The 23,938-nt window shown below is 40.8% G+C and overlaps 1 protein-coding gene across 1 annotated transcript in view; it reads left to right on the top strand.

Annotated features, from left to right (window-relative positions):
* The first annotated feature begins 7,839 nt into the window (after nt 1–7,839).
* LOC138113214 (von Willebrand factor D and EGF domain-containing protein-like) overlaps nt 7,840–23,938 on the top strand; it is a 171,308-nt gene continuing 155,209 nt past the window's right edge. Inside the window, exon 1 of the mRNA XM_069021266.1 lies at nt 7,840–7,936. Within this exon, the coding sequence (XP_068877367.1) occupies nt 7,840–7,936 (97 nt within the window). The remainder of the gene's footprint in view (nt 7,937–23,938) is intronic.

Raw genomic sequence — 23,938 nt, 5'->3', positions numbered from 1 at the left:
CTAATAAAGTAAAAATGTTTTTCCTTGGGTTTACATAAATAAATACCAGAATGCTTTTATAAGATTGGCTGTGATACACCACTAATTTCATGTACCTGCATTGCAATGGTTTGAGCCATAATAAAAAATAAAACTGAAAACAGAAAAATTAGCTCTGCTGAATTTGTATTGTTTTCATGAACCTCCAGAAGAAGAAACTGCAGAATTTTTGGGTGGTTCACAGCAAATCTCATGTTGCCAGTCAAACTGAAAGGGTAGAAAAGCAACTGGAGAAGGAAACAACAGGAATAAATGGCTGCAGGCAAGATTTGAATTTTATGAATATTAGAAGCTGAGGGCCATTGCATTGAGGGTGAAATGTCCCTTAAAAAGGTGGCTAAAGCAGCTAATCCAAAATGAGGTCATAAAAATGTCAAAATGGACAACAACAAAAAGTTAGGGCAGAAAGAAAGGAATCATTCAAAAACTAGCCTGAGGGAGGTCTGTGTGCAGTGTGAGACAGCAAGGCAATTATTTAAGAGCAGCCCATTATCTACTGCCCAAAAAGCCACCCAGGTTTGTAACACAGAGTTATGATTCCAATTTATGTGATATTCAGAATGAATACTCACCTTGGTGAAAAAAACCCACATGAAATAAAACCTATTCTAGACCCTTCATTCCCTCTAAAATGCTACTGGTCCATAACAATAAATATTATTCCATTAGTTTTATATTACTGGGTTTTCAAAGGCAGGGGAGTTAGATGAGATCTCTTTACAAGAGATGAATTTAAGAGACAACTGTTATTTATAAGAGCTGATATAATGTGTTTGGAGTGCCTCTGTTTTTATTTAACACTTGCTTTTTTCCCCCGCACACAATTTTCTTCAGAAAAATTCAGTAATGAATTAATTTTTACCCATCTCAAAAGATGAAAATCTGGATTTTGCAAAATGTGTGGTGGAGAATACTGAATGGAGGAAGCTTTGTGGAAAATAAATTATTGGGCTGGATAGAAATTGACCCTTAGCTCCCATGAAGTCTTTCTGAGCTCTGTTGGAAACTTGCTTTTCCTGTGGGGTGATGTGTATAAATCAGATTGAGTTCACTGAGAGAAATGAAGTAAATATATCTGAGAGAATACAGCACTGTATTTCCAACATTTCTCTGGTTTCTGGTGTTTTCAAGGTGGCCACTTAGATGTTTATGACTGTATTAGCAGTAAAAAAGCAGAGATTTTGAAAACAGTGTCTGTGAGAGGTGGAGGAGAGTCTCCCATCCACAGCTGGATTAGGTGTTTATTTCAGCAGCTCCTGTTCCACCTTCCAAGACAACCCTAACCACCAAATCATATATTCCCTACATACCTTTTCTAATAATTTATAAGTTAATAATTTTTAATACATAAAACAGAGGCTTATGAGGTATTCCACCACCCTTTTCATCTTAAAATTGATGTATTCTGTAAAATCCCTAAAGAAGCTTTAGAAAAAAAGTGAGAGAAAAGCAGGGAGCAGCAGGTCCCTGTGGATGATAGCTGAGGTGCTGTGGCTGATTTATAGGCCTGGAAACTGTTTGCAGTGCCCATATTATACTTGTTCTGGGGATAAAGAGAGGATTTAATTCACTAGTTCTATCAATCTGTTACCTTTCAAGGCAGTAAATTCACTAAATTCAGTGAAAAAAGCAATTCTACTTCATGGAGTTGTTGTTATAATATATCATTTACTGTATGTAAGTACCAATAGCACAAACATTTAAAATCATCAAAAGAACTATAAAGAGATGAAAGAAAAATGTTTCAGAATAAATCTCTGTCTTTTCCAAAGCAATCTATTCTGTGATAAGGTTATAGAGTGAAACATATGTCACTGGGAGCCTGTCATAAAATCCTTATTTGTAATTGCAAATGTTTTAACAAAATTGTTAAACCTAATTTCCTATTTGTGTATGACACAGGCTGGAAGAAGGGGGGGAAGTTTTAAAAACACACTTTGGTGCCTTGGTTTCCTCTACAGTGGTGCAGTGACGATTCTCCAGGGGATTTCTCAGCAATTCTGAAACAATATATTATGGTGAGCATCCTATGGAGGAACCTAACTGTCCTCCTAAATCTGCTGGGATGCCTGTCTCTTAAGGCTTTAGAGTTAATCTGATAGTGATGAATATTCCTATTAATACTTGTATTAACCCTCATCTCTGAAAACAAATTATATTTGCAGTATTTTTCTGTCTTGAATGAATGTGGAAAGGCAATTGAATCAAATCAGGGGAGTGATCTACACTGCAATACTCACATTTCTCTGCCACTTGTTCTCATTCACCCAATAGCTTTGCCATATTTTACATCTCATACCATTTATATAATATTTTCAGTACAGCTCTGATGGTTTTTATTTACTCCTAGCATCCCTGGCCTGTTCTGGCATTCTGAAAGCCTGGAAGAGGTGACATCTGTGTGGAAGAAGTGGCAGCCACCACCAGGCCTGCCCGAGAGGAGCCCTGCCAAGGCCACAAGCAGGAATCGAGCTCTCTTTGAACACAGCTGCTCACACAGCCTCTCTTACAAGATCAAATTGTAGCAGCCAGGATGGAAAAGGAGGGTGAAAGAAGAGATGACGGATATATGGATACTCAGTTCCAGTGCTGGTCGTATTCTGTTTTCAATCCAAGCCAAATTCCCACCTTTTGTAACTAAACCTGGTGGTTCTGCTCTGACTCTCACTATTGCCCCTGGCTGGAACACCCAGGAGGGGATTGGCACTGTGCTGGCTGCCCTTTAGAGTTTTGATTTCTTCTAAAGAGAAAGGTTCCAGGAAAAGGCTGAATGAAATGGTTCAAGGGATGGGCAACACCTTTCCACTTCATGCTTTCCCACTGCTAATACTGATGAAAACCTCCTGTGGAATGTCTTTCTGCTGCCTTTTCAAAGGAAATTCTTTCCTAAATGGAAAGTTCACTCAATGGAAAAATTCAGTCTGAAAATTTCCTGAGCAATAGTGAGTGCATGAAGGCTATCAGTAAACATTTCTCTTCCTTTTTATTACTGAGCCAAGGTAAGGGAGCAAAGGCAAAAAAAAAAAACAAACTTCCATACTTATTAATTTTGCAGAAGAATTATCAAAATGCAGTTTGTTTGGTTTTTTAATCATGTATCCATTTCACTTAAGTTGCACAATAAATGATGTTTGCAGAGGCTGAAGCAATTCCTTGTAGAAGGAATTCAGGCAGCCAGAGCAGCTCACAAAAGTGAAATAAATACTGAGCTGATCTAGGAAGAAGAAGAAAAAAATGTGTCTCTTTCATACTGATTTTGTGGAAATCATATGCTTTTCTGAAAATGGATTCTGATGGGAAATCACCAGCCAGTTCCACTATACATATTTTATACATGAGTGTCCTCTTTATGAATATTTGGTAATTGCCAATCTCTTCACATAGAGTAATCATTTTTGGGTTTGAGCTGCTGAGCAACAACAACCATTCTCAGACATGTCTTGGGGCACTCTGGAGCAGAGACGAATCTCAATGTGATTTATTTTGACATCTCTGCAACAATTTGGGGTTTTCCGTCAAATAAGGAGCTCGTATGAATAATTCACACATCATCCATGACTGTGCCCTGGCACCTGGCAGAGGTGCCATCCAAGGAGGGCACTGAGGGGGCACTCTGCAAATTTAATAAGGGCATGCTGTGCCTGGCTAAAGTTCAGGTGGTCAGTGCAACACACGTGGCAAAACAGTGAAGAGAGAGAAGCAGAGGCTCCTGCCCCTGCACAGCCGGAGTTGAGAGTGCTCCAGGTCGGGTCAGGGATCACATCCTACCTCGGTCCATGCAAAGGGGCACTGCACTTACAAGGAACTGATTTATTTCCTCTAATAGGTGCACTTATGCTGTCTCAGAGCCCAGGCACTCATGCTCTTGCTGCCCTGAAAAAACCTGGATATAATCTTTAGGTTCCTGCATTTTATCTCTGCTTTAGAGTTTGAAGTCCCATATTTTCGTTCTCTGGCTAATGAGGAGTGATTCTCTAAAAGAGTTCTCTCTCTCACAAGGGAATTGGGAGCTGACAGATAAATACAGCAAATGATCGAATGTAGAAATCGTTCTCTATAATCCCAGAGCTCTGAAAAGGGGGATATGCTTATATATAATGAATTATTACCCTAAAAATCACAACTAGTTCTCACTTAACAGATGAGCTTGGTCCTGTAAATTACATGTAGCACTTCTTGTATTATTTTCTAAAGAACCAGCAATGCTCTGTTCTGTACACAAGGACCCAAAACAGAGGAAAACATGAGCTCTAATCACTGTATGCCCACTGTTTATTTCCCCAAGGTGGGCATAAACTGAGATGAAGTTCTTCCCATTCAATGTCATCTGTGCAGTCCTGAGGTAAGAGATAAGGAGCAGTTGTTCAGGCTAACAAAGTGTGTGAATACTGTACTTTGGTGATACTACGATTTTTGGCATCTCTCTAAAATATATAGAGAAATATGACTGAAAGAAATAAAGAGAGAGAATCCCAGAATTGATCTTCTTCTCATCCCTGTTAGGAAAATCCTTTGGTGGGAAGGGTCCTCCCTGGAGGCTGCTGGGACTCAGTTAAAATCCATTATACCAAACTTTCCTCCTTCTCAGAAGCTGCAGAAAGGACTGGAAGAATCAGAGGACACAGCCAGCCCCTACCAACAGAGAGGGGACTGCCCTGAGAGCACAGTGAGTTTATTCCTTGTCACTGGACTTGGCAGGCATTTTCAGTCAGATGAAAAAAAAACGAACAAAAATGGACAGAGGAGGGGTTTATCATGTGAAATGTGTAAATTCAGACTTGCAAAAAAACCCTTTATAGTGAAGACATCTTTTCCCTCTGAAGGATGCTGTCCTACCAGGAAAGTGTGTGCACAGGCAGGGTCATGCTCTCTATGTCACCTGTGAATAACAAATCTCTTCTCTGCCTAGAAAGCCATGCCAGGGGACAGCCTCATGCTAAGGGTATTCGTCACAGGAAGCAAAAGGAAATAAAGGATTGTACAGCTCCCTGCTGGCTCGAGTGCAAAAGGAAACTGCAAGCCACACTCAGTTTTTGAGAAGCAGAACATGAAACACCCCTCTCCTTTCCTTCCTGGGGCTGCCCAAGTAGAAGGACACTTCTACCTGACCTTCAGAAAACATGTGAGCGATGGGATTCATCACTCAAAATTCCTCAGTAACCCAGGTCTTCTGCAGGAGACTCTCAAACCTCCTGCACTGACTCTGGAGCCTGAGCATTTCATCCTTGGAGCAAAGGGTCAGAAAGCCCCACCTTTGGAGGCCTTTACGTATTTGCATTTTTATCATTGTGTTATCATTTAGTTCCATCCTGACACTTACTTCTGCCTCTGAAGAAAAAGGCAAAGATTGTTGTTCTTAACACTCTTCCTACAGCCTTCCTCCTCCCCCTGCTAATCTGCCAGGCTGCTCCATCCTCCCCTGCAGAGCCAGCCCAGCTCTGACATGCCAGGAGGGATGTTCAGGCAAACACTGTCTCTTTCTTATAAAGTGAAGACATCTGAATACCCAAAATGTGTATCCATCAGGCAATTTTTGGCCAACTCTGAAATGCTGCTGCCAGCTTCCAGCTGTGACTTTTGGCTTGTTTTATCTCCCTGTATCCATCCCGACCATTGAAAATTAATTTAATACTGGAAGGTCTAGTGTCAGGGGTTCAATATTGTGTTGTTCACAGTGAAGAGAATTGTTTCAAGCATTCACTACCCACACTTGACTACACCAGCTTTCTGTGGAGTTTCAGGTTCTCCTCTTATTCAGGTTAATAACTGTGGAAACTCTGAGAATATTTTCTGATATTTTTATGCAGGTTCTCCACAGTTCTAGTTTCACATTATGTTTTAGAATGATGTTAGGTGGAAGGGAGAAAGCAATGCCATTCTTTTCTTCTGAAGTCTGTAAGGTCTTGTGTTGGGGTGGGAGAATGGGATATACCTCATTGTCTGAGCTGGCATTGTTTGTCTTCCCAAAATGAAGGGAGCCATATTCAGTCCAGGGAAACTTCTCACTTGAGACAATGGAAAGCTTCAATTTCATCCTTGCCACCCTCAAAAGCTCCCTTTGATTAAAACCTGTTAAGGGAGAACACAGATAAAAGGATAAGTAAGTCTCCAAAACCTTCCCTTTTTGCCTGCTGCCCTGAATACCTCCCACTTTTTTTTTTTTTTTTTTTTTTTTTTTTTTTTTTTTTTTTTTTGGCCTGGTTACTTTTGTTTTCTGTAAACAGACGACTAAAAAAGGCTGGATTGATTTTGGAAAACTCTCTTTTTTTGTTGAAAATTGGTTTGATCACCAATATTTTGGCAAGCATAAATCTCACCCCTCAACAGATTTCAGAGCTGTGCCTTTTAGGCCAAAACTTAAAGTCAAAATCCAACTGGACCCCTACCAGTGCATAGAAACTGCCACAAATAAATTCAAACACTAGCTGAGAAAACCATATAAAAGTAAGAATTGTGTACTGTTAAAAAAAAAATAATTTTTTCATTTCTAATATCTTTGCACTCAAGAAATGGACAGAGATCTCTTATAAAAAAAATATCAGAAATACTGGACGTGGAGTCTTAATGATCTTGAAGGAATATAATCTAAACATCAGTGAAATGAATGGAAAGACTTCCAAAGACTCCCAAAGGGCTACAAGTCAGGCCTATGAGATGGCTAATCCAATGAGACTAGTAAAAGCAGAGATTCTGCAACATCAAAATCCAAATTCAAAATTAAGAACAAAGATTTAGAAGTTTCTGCTTAAATAACCTATTTTTTCCTCAAGGAATCCAGTGGTAAAACTCCTTGAGCAACGTAGTTAAGCCAAATGAACAACTTTTGATACTCCCTGGGTATACTGCAAAATGCTTTTAATGGCTTGGTGTATGCTTTTCCATGAAATGCTCCTCACAGTGATTTGTGTGGAATGTTTACAGTCTTGCATAATATTCTCTTACCAGACAATTCACAATATCCTCACTTAAACAAGCAGACACAAGATAATCAAACTTGACAAGTCAAAGAAAAGGCGTTCTGGCAGGTGTGGAAAACACTGAACAGTGGGTGGGGATGCAATATTTTCCAAACAGAACACCGTGAGTGTAAATATCAGAGTATAAGATGTGACTCAGTAGCAAATTCCTCTCGTTTCGCACTGAGGTGGCGACATGCATTGTCATACAATAAACTGTTCACACGGAGGGAAAGTAGGAACCATGTGGCAGCAACAGGGCACCTTGAGAGCCCAAACTCCAGAAAAATATGACTGTGCAAGCTGAGTGATGGAATTCTCTGCCTCTGTGCTCTGTTCTGTTACTCTGGCTGGTGAGATGACACTCTGAAAAGCGCCTCTCGTTTTTTCAGGCCCCTCACACGTACGCACAACACCTACGGCAGCAAGGATCTGCAGCCAGTGCTGCCTTCCTCAAACCCCTGAGGAGCAGGCATGTTTGCACCCCTAATTCCTGTGGGATCACCTCCCACCAGCGGGGCACAGGCTGTGGCACCGGGCGTGCAAATCCCACAGCAGCGGCTGCAGCAGCTGCAGGGACACGTGTGCTCTGTGTGTGTGGGAGGGGGAGTGGGGTTTGTGTGTGGCTGGAGGGCTTCCCTCCTGGAAATTCTGGGATTAATGACACATTAAGCCCTCTCCAAGAGAGTGGATTGAAAAGAACGAAAGGAAGGGTAAAAAAAAAAAAATAAATAAATAATTGAAACAGGCAGGCGGGCTGATGGCTTTTCCTGCAAAGTTTAGGACTTCAAAAGCTAACTTGTAAGCAACTGCAGATGCATGGATAAAAGCTGTCTTGGACACTATGCAGCAGCCCTTTCCTCTCCACCAGCATCTCCAACTTGTTGCCTACCTCTGTTGGATTCCCTTGCTGGCCATTAGCACTGAGTCAGCGACATTAGGTAAGGATTTTGTGCTTTTTAATTACTTGATGGTCGTTTGGGGGATAGAGTTCATGTGTATTTGAAACTGAGATGATCTTGTTTACGTTTACTTTTGAATGTGGGTTAGAGTGACAGAGGGCTATTATTAGAGAGTCTCCGAAGCAGGATGGAAGTAAGGTTAAAATAAACAACTAAAGTAATGCAGAAGGTCACAGTGAAAGCCAAGCACACAGCACATGATGTATATTGATCATTACAGGACATTCCCTCTCCTTTATTATTTTTTTTCAATAAAAACCTGTGAAAATTCTTACTTCCTACTAGAAAAAAAAAGTCAAATGATTTAAAGAATATACATAACATTTTCCCATAAATGGAATGTATGAAATGGACCATAAAAGAAAAAAAGGCTTTAAAATAACATTCTATTCCTCTAGGAAAGAATTATACACACCATATATCAGAGAAACATTGTAGATTAGTTAATTACACATATAATAATCATACACAGCTATAAAGCCTCTGGCAATAAAAAGTTCTTGAGTAATTTCTCCACTACTGTACACATTAAATGTAAGTCTTGTTTCACTGTAGCAGAGAGTTCGAAGGGGGCATAGATTTTACATATGTGGCTTGTTTATACAGCTTTATTAATTGAACACAGGAATACATTGAGGATCATGTGAGACATTATTCAACTAGTGAAAACTGAGTTAATAAAAGAAACCAAGAAAAGCAGCCTGACAAGAGTGTAGTGCTGAGAGTGATTATGGATTCAGTTTCGGCAAACTCTGCAGAGTCACTCCCCTTTAAAGGAAATGTGTTGTAATATTTTACAAAATTTAATCCTGGTAGAGTTCCAACTGGTCTTGACAGTGACTGTCAGCCACCACTCATTAGCTCTATGAAGATAAAACAATTTAGAGCCCTCTTCACTTGAATATCAAAGGGTCACCCAGAAAGTTTTGCCGGACTAACCACAAAGAAAATGACCTTATCGCCTTTATCTTCAAACAATGCCTTTAATTTCTGAAACCTTTTGAAGGGTTGCCAGTTTTATGGAGTATAGCAGCTACTTATCTGATAGAGCAAGCTTTTCATCAGGGGGAAATGACCTTTTAACTCCTAGTAACTGAGTAACTGTATCTGCCACTGTATTTTTCTTACTGAAGGTAATATGTATAGACATACTTATTAAACTGGGAACACAAAACAAGAATTAAGTATTGTGCTGTCTCTTAGGTGATGCAGAAGGATTCATAAGGGTTGTTGTGGGGTTTTTTCATAGAGTGAACTTGAAGTAAATGAAACTGCTCAAAAAGTTAACATTCTGACAGGTTGTGTTGTGACATTACAAGGATATTAACAGAGCCATATGCTGTTTACTTTTGTGCTCTAACAAACCTACTAATCCCATAAGAATTTAATGGTGAATAAGGAAGATCTGACCAAAGAGCTCTTCGCAGATCCCTTGTTAAAAGAGAGAAGATGAAAAAGCCCTTTAAAGAACAAGGAAGAACTTTATCATCTTCTGCAGTCTTATTTTAGGTAATGAAGCTCCCAGTGACTGAGGGAATTCTCAATATTTGGGGTTTTTACATCATGTCCCGTGACTGAGAAACACAAAAGGATTACCAACAACACCCATAGCCTCTCTCTGGTACCAGACTAAGTGAAGCATCAGGGACAAAAGCAACTCAGTGAATCACGGATGTGGGAGGGCTGACACAACACAGAGCCTGTCAGACTTTTCTCAGATGAAATTCTGTAAATAAGTCAATCAAAAGGAAAAAGACAATAGATTTTTTACAGTGGTATTTTAAAGAAAAACATTTACCTTTAAATAGATAACATCACCAGTGAGATGGAATTTCTTCCCATCCCCTCTGGAATCTTTCATAATGTACAACTGAGAAAGTTTTTAATTTGGATATGAGTTTGCTGCAAAGGCACCCTTGAAGCTCACGAAATCCACTGGGGTTTCACTGCAAGGTGTTACATAGGTAGTAAACTCAGATACAGTTGTTTGCAAATTCACTCCTGTGGGTTTCCCTCAACTCTGAAACACATAAGGAAAAATTTGAGCATATCCAGAGGTGAGGAAAGAGAAGAGAGAGGATGGTGTTAGGGGAAGGTGAGGTGCCTACAGCCAGTGAGGAAAGATGGTGTGTTTTCCAACAACCCAAGTGGTCTAATTTGATTTCAGAAGAGGAAATAATCTAGCATGGCAAAAATCACTCAGTATGTCTTGCAATTATATGAGCCCTGGCCTTGCTTTCCACAGAAGAATGAAATGAAAATCAGAGTATCTAATTTGCTTTGTGTTCTAACCACAAGCAACCCATGATCTCACTGTGAGCTTCTGCTGTAAAACCCAAGTGCTCTGGACTGTCCATGCTGCAAGCAAAAATCTGCTGGAGTTGAGAAAACATTTCCCCATGAGTATTTCAAAAGAAACTACTCAAACTGTTCAGGACTTTTCCCATTTGCTTGAAGTATCTGCCACAGATGACAAACTCTCCCATCCCTTGGTCAGACCTCAAACATTCCACACAGATCCCCAGCAACCCCTGGAGCCCCAGGGCTTCTTCCACCCTCAGAGCCCTGAGCAAAGAGGGCTGTGACCACTCCAGGGAATCCCCAGGATGTGGAATCCCAGGCCTGGAAACAGCCTACAGGGATCAAACTCTCAGGCCATGAGTGGGTTTGGTCAGACCATTCCCATACCTTTGGAAATAACCCTGGGATTAATCTGGCTCCATGGCTTTGCTCTGTGGAAAGCACAACAGGCATTTACAAACAAACAATAACCCACTGAATACTTTCCTATGGAAGTAGAGCCAAGGCTCCTGGCCATGCCAAAGAAACAGTGACAACTCCTAAAGGGAGAGGAACAACCTTTACAGTGTGTTTCTCTCCCAGCATTATTTTTAATCATCAAAAGTCATTTGCAGGCTAATATTTTATTTCCCTCTTATTAAATTTTGTCAATATCAAGTACCCCTATAGCCTCACTGTCTGGAATTATCACAGAATCACAGAAGACTTTGGGTTGGAAGGGACCTTAAAGATTTCCTAGTTCCACCTCCCCTGCTATGGGCAGGGATGCCACCCACCAGACCAGACCACTGGCCCAAATTAAGCCAGTTTGTATTTTTAAAACTAAGATTGAAATCTGAATTTATCTGATTTTGTGCTGTCAAAGGGAAGCAGGCTCTGTGCAATGATTTCTGCTTGCTGATAACTTTTTTGTTCCACTCCTTTTTACTGGAAAGACAAAGGCTGTGCCACTTCAGGGAAAGTTCATTCATAAGGAAGGCAAAATCAGGCACTCTTGCAGTCCAGGGGTGAGGGAACCTCTTTCACCTTGGTTTTTGACTCCCCTGACCTGTACTGGTATGTCACTATTGGATTTTAGGACTTCGAAATTTTCAGGGAAATAATTTTTTGCTCACATATTTACCTTTTAATCTTCTGATGAAAGTTACTGATTGTTTTCAAACTTATACAGGCTTAAAGCTATGTTTGGTGTGAGAGGGCTGCCTTTCAGCTGCATCTCCCAAGGATTTGCCTGTTTCCCACTGACCTGCCAAACGTGTAAGCTGTTTAAACCCCTTAACAGCTATTTACTACTCTGCACTGTGCTAAAATCGAGAATCAATTTATTAGACACTGCTCATAACAGTATAGGACATTCACAGCCAAAATGTTTCCTTTAATGGTCCAGTTCCTCAAAGTTATTTTGTCTCTGAATGCCAAATCTGAAGAAGTATTGTGCACATCCAACTTCCCTGGCAATCGATAGGAACCGCGAGGAGTCGAGACAAATCAGTGTTTGCTCCTAAACTGACAAGACAGATCACTGCAGAGAGGGAGCATCATCACTCTGCCTTACAGATGGGATGGGGACGTGAAGTGGCTCAAGGTCATGAGGAAAATCCTTTGGTGAGGCTCAGATCTGTACCGAGGCCTCAGGAGTCACAGCGCAGCCCCATTAGCTCTGGCACGGCTCAGAACTGGCACAAAAGCCAATACAGTAAATTGGGGTGCAGTAAAAATGCTCAGCCTCTCACCATCTTCCCTGTAAACCCTGAAGTCAAATGGCCACACACAAACTCAAGGTATTTCTGTACACAAAGTATTTCTGGTAGGTTTTAGACTGCTTAACGTGTTTTAGGTGGCCAGTACTTGAAATTCCCCCAAATTCCCTTTGCTTTCAATGAGAAATGATCCATTTACCTCCCAGAATGCTACAGGTACTTTATCATACAAATATAGTAGAAGAATGGAAGGAGAAGTCAACCCTGAATTAGCTTCATTAGAGATAGGATTTCTTTTCCAATTGTTCCTACCTCTTCCTAGACCACTTCTGTAGCCTAAGAAGATAATTCTGGCTTTGGAAATGGCTCTTTCCTTCCAATACATTTTCTCTCCTTTTTTTTGTGCCATAGGCTTGCTGCCTCAAAAGGCTGGGAGTATTGTGGAAGTACCATTTTGTTGATTTTTCATTGGGTTTGTACTGCACCTCTTTGAATTGTTTCCTGGGAAAGTCCTGGCTGCCTTGAGGTTACTGATTTTGTCTAAAAATTTGCTTCCCTGGAAGATTTGTACTGACTTTTTTGCTGCTTTCTTCCTGGATGAAGTGTCTTGTCACCTAACAGAGGGAAGTTTAGTGTTGGACATTGCCAGTCCACTGCAGAAATGGATATTGTCTTTAACATGGTTTGCAGCGTGTTGCTTGTTTAATGATTTTGGACTTTTCTTCAAAGTAGTATATTTTACCTTCAGTTATGACCTTTATTAATGTCACTGTGGCAGCTACATTACGTGTTTTGCCTCAGGAAGAGATTATTTATGGTGAAATCTGAAAATACATGGATTAGACTGAAGAATATTTTTATCTGCCTTTGAAACAGCAATAAAACCATGTGTTAGTGCATGCAATTGTTTGTACAGCTTTTCTGGGAAGAGTTTTTTACATTAAGCTCTTAGGAGATTTACTTAATGAGAGTATGTACTCATTTGCCTCTTTCTGACACATCTTATTTTGATTATTCCAACGTCTATTACTTTGATTGCTGTGTTCACACTGCATGGCATCCACGGGGAGCCGCGAGGGAATATTCTACATACTGAAAGGGAAAAAAAAAAAAATTGATTGCCTAATATAGCTGAGGGATTGTAGGAGTCTGCTCTGCTCCTTTTGCTGGTTTTATATTAATTCATCGATTGAGAATGAGTTTGCTTATTCCCCCAATTTTTTTTTTTTTTTTTTTTTTCCCCACAAAGCAACTTCCAGGAGCTGGATAGCAAATTATCTACATACCACAATAATGTAATGCATCTCCTGTGGTAGCCAAAGTGTTTTACAACTCAACTGTCCCTTGGCAGCTCTGTGTGCCGACTGTTTCAGTAAATGCCCCCTCCTGCAGTATTTTCTAGTCATTTCAGTAGCTCCTGCCTTTCCCCAAACTGGTGGATACCCCAACTTTTCCTCCTCCTCATGCTAATAAGAAGAGGCATAACATCCCCCAGCCTCACTTTCTCTCCATTTTTTAAATGGCTGATCAATTTATGTTCAATTTGTCTCAGAAAGCAGAAGTCTCTGGAAAAAAAAATAAATCTAGAGATGATACAAAGACAAGAGGGTTCTCAGAAGTTCCTGAATAGCTCTCTAATGAGTTTAATGGTAAATATGAAAAATGACTCGGGATCTGAACCAGACAATTCCTTTACAGAAAGGAGTCTGTCTTATGTCAACATTTTCTTCCTTCTCATCTCCATTTGAAATTGTATTTTGCTGATGTTTGACCATCATGCAAACTTTTCATGGAATTTTATCTCACTGATTTCCTACCAGTCTATATGAAGAGCAAAGGAAGGTAAAATTCAGTCCGTGGCTTATTTAACATCTAACCTCATGCTTTGTTACTCATAACTTAATAATTAAAAATTTCTTTAGAATTAGCATTATTAGACTTCCCTGCATCCATTAGATGTGTTATTTGTTGATCTGGTCCAGGTACTGGCACAGACCAATTCACAAACTTGTTTCAGAGATTACTTTAATCTTCTTTGTCCCTTTCCTCCAACTATTTACTTTGTAATCAGCCATGGGTTTGCTATAAAACTAGTTGTGTGTGACTCAGCCTCGCTCAACAACACAGCACAGATACTTTGATTCACTCAGGCTGCCTTATTCATCAGCTCTGTTATTTTCTTAATGGACTAGAGGAAAAAAAATATAAAAATTCACGGAGCTATTTGATCTGTTTTTCTATTAGATGTTAAGATTAAAGCCAGAAAAAAAAATACATAAGCAGGGTGAAATCTAATTAATTACTTCATTTTCTTTTGCAAGATATCCAAGGAAAATGAAGAAGAGGCTATTCTCTACCCCACTGTACCTGCAACTCACACTTCAAATACTAAAATACATGGACATTTGATTTTCTGAATGTGTATAAAGCAGAATAAAGGTCAAAGAAATCTATCCTTTTCCCTTAGCTAGCCCAGAACCATCGCAGAAGTTTTTTCCTCCAACAGAATCTTGTGAGTGCCAGTGGACTCAGACACCCACACCCCATAAATTTCCTGAAGCATTTGGGCTTCTTTTTTCCTATAATATCCTTTTAAAATCTCACTCATAATTTTTTCATATAGAGATCCTCCAGTTTCAGATAATTTTCAGTCCTTTGCCAGGTTTGGTTGATTCAATTGATCATGCAACAGAAATGTGAAAGCACATTGCAGCATTCCCAGTGGGGAGCAAAGATGCATTTGGTTCATCCTCCCCTCCCTGGGTGCAGGTCCTGTTCAGGGACAAGACCTGCCCTGGCACCACCTGTGGGTTCAACATCTGCCCAGACAGAGCAGACAGGACTCGTTTGTGCCCCTCAATACATCCCTCCCTGCACAGCACCTGCCCTCTCACACACCTCAGAGGAAGGCAGCTTTGGTGCTCCTTTAAGGGATCACAGCCAAAGACCACAAGCATGGGGAAGTTCCAGACTGAGGACAGTCTTGAATGTGCAGGGATGAGGTTTCATTGAATCCCTGTCTCTGGTGTGTGCTTGTGTGAGGGCACTAGGCTCAAAGGTACTGATGTACTTCAGGACAGCTGGATTGGGGTTGCAGATGATCCCAGCACAACCCATACATCTCCCAAAGGAATTTTACAACTCTTATCTCCTCTGGACATGATTGCTGCCTTGCAGTACAAACAACTCTGACATAAATGATAAATCTACTACCCACCCCAGACCCTCTCTGCTTCTTCACATTTCCCCAATAACTGATATCTTCATCATGAAAATCCCCCACAGTTATTCCTGCTGCTTCCTAATGTCTGTTATCCACTAAGATTTCTTGTTCTGTTTGCTATTACCTCTACTCTGCATGGGTGTGGAGACACTTCCTCTCGCTAACACACCTCTGACAATGCTATTCATCTGCTGTTTCCAAACAACTTCATCTTCTGGCTTAGATCTGAGCTTGCAGCTTTCTTCCTGAGAATACCAAGCACCTCCATTAGGTGCTGGAAGGATGTGAGGGGACCTGGAGACCTGTCCTTGGCCAGCCCCACACTGCTCCCAAGGGCCCTGGGACAGAAACACTCACAAGGGGAAAAATCTGTGCTGAAAGAAGGCAGAAGCTTCTTCACCATGGAGAAAAGATGGTGGCAGAGACCCTAAATACCTGTGTCCATGATGATTAGTTGGAAAACAAGCAGTTCTGGAAACAGAAAATCTGGGGTTTGTGGTAGCATCAGGTTTTATTTTTTTTAAGACCCTTAGCAGACAACTTTATGTTGTTTTCATTGGGGATAAATTGAGTATAAAACTGAAACACTGCAATCCCTAAAAAGGTGGCACAGGAGGCCACATGGGGACCTAAGCACAGGAAACAACACTTTGGCCCCCACAGTTATCCCTGCTTCATGTGATTATCACAGCAATTAATGCTGCAGAAACGCTGTGAGAAAAATTATGGTCACAAAAATACACCTCACAAATCCACCCATAAAGGGGGGGTTTTGCCTCTGAATTCCATCACTGCTGTTGTAGCCCAACTCCTCCCTCTGATTATCTGCATTACACCTTACAGGTTATCTGACTTCCCAGAGGTATCCTGCTCCAGCTTGACTAACTGCTGTTGGGCCACACAGACAGGCTCTCTTCTGTCTGATTGCTTTAACAACTGCAAACATTTAAAAATTTTCTTTTCCACTGAGACATAACCAGGAAAAGCCCAAAGTGTTAACTGATAGTCTGATATTTTGTTAATCACTACTGACAGGAAAGATGCTGTGGTTTAGGATACAGGAACTGGATCAATCTCTTCTGTCACAGACAGGTGCCCTCAGAACTGCTCCATCGATTATGCCAGAGAGAATATCTTATCTGAACAGCTTCACTTTCCATTAGTAACTAAATACATCTTGAAATAAGGGCTTTGGTGTACCCATGTGCTCAGTAAAGGCATAAATACCTGTGATGGACAGCAGCTTCAGTCATCCTATGGCATAATGCATATATGCTATTTACAAAAAACAATAATAAAGCAATTCCAGTACAGTTAGATGAGTAGGTAGACTAACCATCAATTGATCAGTACACATTATTTTGATCAAAACCTTATGCCCAAGTGCATGAGCCTCCAAATTCCTCCCTTCCTAACACAAAACCTGTACAGCAAAGGAATTTGCATTCAAATTTCTAGGAAAAGTTTCATTAACAGCTTATCAAATAAACAACACTCAAAATTCCTGACCAACTCTAACCAAAGCATACTTTTTTTTTTTAGAAGAATGAATAAGCTGAATAAAAGGGGCAATACATTTCAATATTAGTAATGATACATGTTTGTGAGTCCCCAGCAATGCAGAAAAGAGTGATTTATGTTCATTTGTGCTTGGGAAGCAATGCTTTAACACACCAATTTTCAACTGTTTGGTTTTTTTTTTAATCAAAGGTCTTTTTCTGCCAAAAGAAAGCCATGGAGTGCCCTGCATCCCTTATTGTTTAATGCTTAAGGGAAGGCATAAAGCAACTAGATATTTTTCATAAAGAAAAAAGGATAAAGTGAACTTAATTTCTGCTTTACAAAGTGCATCATTTTGCTAAAGGCACAGGACTCCTCAGTTTGGTAGGATCTGGAAGGGCCCTGGAGCTGGGGCAGCAGGGCACACAGCAGACAGGGATATATTGGAGTAAACTCTGTGTGAAGGGCTGGGGGCTGCTGGGTTATTTGTTACATGAACTGAATTCTGACATCTTTAGAGCCCTCATAGCTGAAATAATATTTCAGCCTATCAGATATGCTTGGGAACACCCATTCTCTAATATCAGAGGCTCTGAGCAAGGGCAATCTATTCCCTGCATCCAGAGCAGGCAGCTGTGGATTACAGAGGCTGTTCTTGATCTTGCTCTGTATTCATATCCAATAACTTCTTCAAGGCCACGAGCTTATTCCTGCTCTTTAAAGCCACCTTAATTTCCTAAAGTGTTGTCTAGCACTAAAGTGCTCTGTTAAGCTGCTGCCATGTTTTTCCATTCTGGTAGAAATTATTGTTCTATATAGTTTGATTTTAAGAGTGCCTCCTGGCATCCATTTGGGGAAAAGGCACTACATAAAAGCAAAATCAATACAAGGGACAGTTATATTTCCTGAGCTTTTTCATTAGCTATAAAATATACACATTCAAGGAGGGAGGAGGAAAGAATGTCATTTCTACCCAAACTGAAGGAGACAAGATAAAGCATGGGAGAACTTGCATAAATGTTCATTGATGGGAGCACAGACCTTTGCTGGGCAGAGGCAGATCTCTGCTCTCACTACATCCAAACACGCCTACAGACACTGGCCTCTCCTGTGACAGGCATCAAGCCACTGGAGAAATGCAGAAATAGATGTATTTTGAAAAGTGATGGCTCTCTTGACTTGTTCTCAGTTTTTACAAAAGCCAAACTGACCACTGGCTGAATATTCACAGGTAAACTTTGTCTTTGTTCAGCACTAAGAATTTGGCTTGGCACTATTTTATTGTTCTTTTCTTCATTCTTTCTCAAATCCCCACTGATCTCCACCCATGTTATCTTTGCTTTTTTCTCCCCCAAAATATACCAAATATTCTTCTTTCTACCTGAGCAGACTGTCCTTGGATAAAGTCCTCGTCACCTCATGAGATCTATTTTCTAAGCTTTGCAAGCAAAGAGCTGGAAAAAATTCTGAAAAGATGTAATCTGTATTTCTACAATTATGAACTTAAAGATATTGCAGTAAGTTTTTATCAGAACCAAATCATTGCTGCTTTGATAAAGCCCAGCTGTAAAATTAAAATTCAGACTGCTAAATTAGCCAGTGTTCTGACACAGGTTACCAAACCAGAAAGGCAAACATCTTGTTTTAGCCTGGAGTAAAATTTCAAATCACAGTATCTACTCAGTATCAGCATGCAATTATGGGAGTGAGGAATTGCACACAAGCTTCTTTCCCCCCCCCTCTGTTTTAATACAGGTCTTCTATAATGGCATTTTCATTAGCAGGAAATACCTGTTGACTGTAGAAAAATAATTTGTCTTGCTTTTTGAAAACTAAATTACCCTCTCTAAAAGATTAATTGAAAAATACTGTAAAAATTCATAAGCATTCCAGGTTAAATAACAAAGTTTCCCTTCTTTCTGGTGACCCCTAGTGATGCATTTTGTGAGAGAATTCAGGAGTAAACACAACAAGTCATTCATTTCTGAAACACAGATAAGGCATCTGGGAGATTTTATCCGTGTGATTTTGCCAGTAGCCCATAATTCAGGGAACTGGAAAATAAAGGCCCAGAAAACTTATCAGTGTGTGAGTGTTGATTTGAAACCCAAGAGAAGCTGTGGAGGAACGTGAGCTGGCAGTAACAGACAGCATTTGTAGGACAGCCACTGCCTAAAACCAGTCTCTTGGGTTTAAGATACCATTTACATGGCATGCTTATGTCATCAAGAAGCTTTAAACATCTCTCCCCATGTTTGTCTTTTTTTCTCAGTTTTGTTCTTTAAAGAAACTCCCATCCTGTTTTGGCTGCTCTCAGGGCTCTCGGTGAGGTAAGATAATGAAGCAAAAAAGAATTGGGCTGCAAAACCAGGGGGAAAAGCAGAATTTCATTTTTATTATCAGAGATATCTGATACAGAGATCAAAACTTGTTTCAAACCCCTTTCATGAGGGTGCATCAGAAGGATGCCTCTCTCCCTGTTTGCCCAACCATTCTATTCCATGTCTGCGAGGCAGAGCTGGCTCAACATGTAAATCCAGCATGAGGGAGAGCTCCTTGCTGTGCACACGCTGCTGCATTCCAGGGAAGGGCTGGATGAGAGAGCAGGAGCCTCCAGCCAGCTCTGCCCTGCTCCTGCAGTCTCACTCTGTGGCCCATACAAATAAGAGACATTCGTATGCCCGAGTCATTCTGCTTCAGCCGAGGATTGTAAGGGCAGCTTTAGCAGGAGGTTTTGGTGCTGTTGTGCTTCCTATCCCTGTCCAAGGACTCTGCTTCCTTCCTGCCCTGCCCAGAGCCTGCCTCATCCCACCTACTCAGCTCCTGCTCAGTCTTTTCCGTGGAGATTTTGTCTCTCCCAGAACCCTTGTTCCAGGGGAAAGGGGTAGGAAAGCATTTCTTGCTTCATCTCTAATGATAACAAGATAGAGCTTTACATTTTTAGCAGTTCTTTTGCATGTCTCAGCACCCTGCTCAAACAAGCGAGTCTTGGTTTGATACCAGATGAAAATGGAAGAGTATGGCTAATTTCAAACTCCTGTTATGACCCCTGCAATACCACGTTAAATTCAAGGCTGTTGGTCCTGTCCAGCTCCACTGATTTTCACTGGGAACAGAACAGCCATACAGTGAGCAGAGTTTGGCTCATTTTTGCATTGTAACAGCTGTCCCCAAACTCATTTTCATTAAAAAAACATTGAGACCAGCCTTACATGTCACAGATTCCCCTTTGCATAGTTTTACATTTTTTCTCCTAAATCAAACTATTGAAAAAATAACATTCATCATCTTAATATTTGTATTACTAATGCAAAGGAAGGCAAGAAAATTTCCCTTCTGTTTTTATAGCAGAAAATTTATTGCAGCTTGCCAGGATCTGGAGTGATTAAGTCATTTTAAAGACATTTCTGTCTTCTGAAGTTTTATATTTGGTTAAAGAACACGTTTTGATTTTGTATGTGACAATATTTCTTCACTGTAATACAAATATTGCTGTCCTTCCCCAATGGGTCACAATGAAGTCAATAAAATATGCACAGAAGAAATGCAAGCAGCATTTGGCTCAATATAAAGATTGATAATGTAAGCACCTAAAAAAAAGTACTTTTTATCATCATAAGTCTCTCCTGGTTTTTTATGGTTTTCAGTGAGCAAAACAATCCATCACACTTGAACTTCATCCACATTCCTGGAGCCAACATTTAGTAAAAGTCAATTTTTAATTATGATATTTTTATAAAACTCACAATTTATTTCCTGGTTTTATAAAACACTTTAAACACCAAGTCATCAATATAAATTATGTAAATCTCGAGGGACCCCAAATTCATTAATCTGACTGGATTTCACAGCAAAGCAGAATACAGCACAATAGCCTGGCTCTCCCTCCCCTACCCCAGAGCAGCAAAGATGGGTATAGCAGTGAGGCACAGTGGGAAATCACCATTTTGCTTTATAGCAGTGGGATTTTTAACCTTTTAAACAAAATGCCCATGATGCTTAGAATATCTGTTGCACTCTCACATTTGGGGCCAAAGGAAAATGGGTCTTTTAACTGTGAAAGGAGGACAAAGGTTCCCATCCACAGTATTGCACAAAGAGCAATGAACCCCTATTGCAACATACTGAGCTTTACAGTCAGCCTGTCCATGACCCTGTGGCTATCCCATTCCTGCAGAAAACCACAGCCAATCCTGTTGGCAGCAGAAGGAAATCTGCCCAGGAGCAGCAGAGGCCCTTTGGGAGCAGTGGCCCCGTGCTGGTTTCCAGCCTGACTTTCTGCTTTGAAGGGAAACCAAAAAAGTCTCTTGTGCCAAACCCCTTCCCCATGGCCTTTCACTGCTACGGCCCAAAGGCTGCAGAGCTGCTAGAATGGCCTTTGCCCAACCTGTGTGAAGCACAAACTCTCCTTTCTCCTTCCCATCTCTCGTTGCTGCTCCTTTCCCAGGGTCCCCCCAGCTGGGGACTCCAGCACTCTCATCTCTCCAGACCCAGCACCTGCTCCTCTCAGTTAAACCAGCTTGTCTGTGCCTCCTTTAAAACCTTATTTTTTTTTTGTTTTCCGGCTGGTCTCCCTTTTGGTGGCTACCTCAGTCCTTCCCAGCTGCTATCTCTTTAGGCACAGCTGTGCTGGCTCCATCCCCATCTGCTGGTAGCAGCCTTCCCTTCCCTTCCTTTGTGTGCCTGGACATCACCCATCACTCCATGCTTCTGGAGCTGATGCTGTTAAAGCAGCATTGAACTATGGAAAGGATAAGAACACAGCACAGGGATGAATAAGGATTATTTTTGCTCAGGCACAGGAGAGAGAATCACAGGATTTAGCCTGTATTCTTTAATAAAAAGAGTGTTTTGTGTGTCTCTATTTTTTCTTTTAAAAGTAGGATGTGGTTATTGTCTGGGGCTCAGCCTAGAGGAACTAACATCACCCACGTTCCTGTAGACCAAAGGGAAGAGGAACTTTTAGAAGGCAGAGCATCCTGGATGTTAGGCCTTTCCAGCTTCTCTTGCTTTCAGTGCCTTTTCTTTCACTGTGTGAAAGTCTGTGCAGGAGACCAGCAGGTGAGAAGGAGCAACTGCAGCATCTGAGGATGTTTGTTAAAATATAACTGTAGAGTAGAGCATGAAAAAAAAAATAAATCCAATGGCTTTTTTACCTTTCCTAGGGGACAATTCCCACACACTCCATCCTTTTTTCAGCACTTGAAACAGCTTCTCTTCCTGTGTACAGAGTAAGATATACAGTCTGTGCCTCAGTTCATATCTTCTGAGCTTCAGATGCTCTTCTCCATATTAAAACATCTCACAGGCAAATGCATATCCTTATTTATACTTCTTATATTAACCCAGTTACGTGGTGGCCATAAAATTCCATAATAAGAAATAAGAGATCTCGTTGCGCATTCACAAAGCCCTCCAAAGAACAGAGGAAGAACAGGCCATAAGTCTCATAAATCCAACTTAATTTATTCATAGTAAGAGTGTAAAAATCGGATCTTTTTATATTCCAGGATATTTATGATAAAATGGCGAATGTATAAACCTCCCCCAACAACAATAATTCAATAATTGATGATAAAATAAAAAAATAGATAACAGGTTTCAAAATTCTTGCATCAGAAGAGTGAAATACTGCAAACAGTAACATGGCTTGTAGGCATTCAACCAAATCTGCCGTGGGTGAGGGCATGAATATAATTTCAAAACTTTCAGAGCCCTCTGATCCCCTGATCCAGGATCTTCTGCTTCACTGCTTCAGTGTCTGCAGTAATATGCAGACATTTTCCTTTCATCGAATATACCCAAGTGACCTAGGGAAGAGATTCTATGCATCATGCCCACTTTTCGTCTCCAGAAAGTTTTTCAGGCATTATATCCACAAGAGAAAGGGGGTGGCAGGAGAGACCTGTCTGCCCACTCAGTGTGGCTGGGGATCTCTTTTTTTTTTGCCTCCAACACAGAGGACTTGTTTTGGTCACACCTGTGTTCTGAGAAGAGAGACAAAAGAGAGGGTTTGGCAAATGCCACCACTCAGAGCTCCCTCAGTGACATGATAAAAGCCCCTCCTGAACCAACCATGCCATGGCTCTTGCTCAGTCCAAGTCCCTTGCACTAGAGGCAAGGGACAAATCCATCTTGGAAAAAAGATATTTTGCTCGAATCACCTGGATCTTTACCTTTTCAGAGGTAGAAATTCCCTATTTTCCACCTCAAATATGTTCACAGATGTTGCACTTAAAGCAGATGTTTCACAACATTCTCCCTTCAGCCCAGAGTTCCCCTCCCTGCTATGCACATATCAGCAACACAAAATGCATCCTCATTTTCCCTTTTGCTGGGCTAAGCAAATTAATTTCAACCTATACTTTAAAAGCAAGCTCTTCATTCTCCTGATTATCCTAATAGCCTTTCCCACTGCTTGTGCAAATCAGAACAAGCAGGCAGGGATCCAAATGAGCTCTGTACAGTGGCACTAATTCAACTGTTGCTCTACTGTATTTCCAGCACTGAAAGCAGCTTTTCACATCGAGGTGGAAACAGTCACCTTGTGATCAGATAGCATATCCTCCTTTTATTGACCCAATTCTATTGTTCATTCTCAGCCTTGCTAATGTACTGCTCTGCCCTGGAAGTGTTCAAGGCTCATTTGTATGTGAACAGGACTTTAAAGGGTTTTTGGAGATGATTCCAGATAACAGTGTATGAGACATGTGCCTGCTCAATTCAATGGTATTTGCTAGAGGAAGGAGGTAAATGAATGTGCAGCAACAAAGGAAATTCTGTGACTCAGCTAGAAAGGCAAAAAGCAGGAATCCAGTAAATATCAGTCTTTAAGGATAATAGCTTTCACTGTTCAGCTATTCTTCACAGGTTCCTTATCTAAAGCCTCTGTGGCACTCACTGAAGAGAGAAAATTCCAACCAGGGAGCCTCACAGGAGAAAGGGATGTACACTCTGGGCCCACTTTTCAACCACTTAACAATTAGGAATGCTTTTTGTTGATCATTTAGATTAGAAATCCATCCAACAGGACTTTCCTACCTGGAAGGAAGGTTCTGATTCACAGTGTTTCTGCTTATAGAACCTATTTCTCCTACTTAAGATTGTTAAGTGTATGTCAAGGTCAATTTCCTGTCAGGGGCCAACAATGCAAAATTCGTGCTTGCGTGATTTTGTGCGATTATGAAATCCTCTTGCTGCTCTCAGAAACCGCAGCACAAGCAATCATTCCTGCTTTGTTCTTCCCCATTTAAGTTG

The sequence above is a fragment of the Aphelocoma coerulescens genome, chromosome 7, assembly GCF_041296385.1.
Source record: "Aphelocoma coerulescens isolate FSJ_1873_10779 chromosome 7, UR_Acoe_1.0, whole genome shotgun sequence".
Classification (NCBI taxonomy): Eukaryota; Metazoa; Chordata; class Aves; order Passeriformes; family Corvidae; genus Aphelocoma; species Aphelocoma coerulescens.
This window is presented reverse-complemented; position numbering and strand designations above follow the sequence as displayed.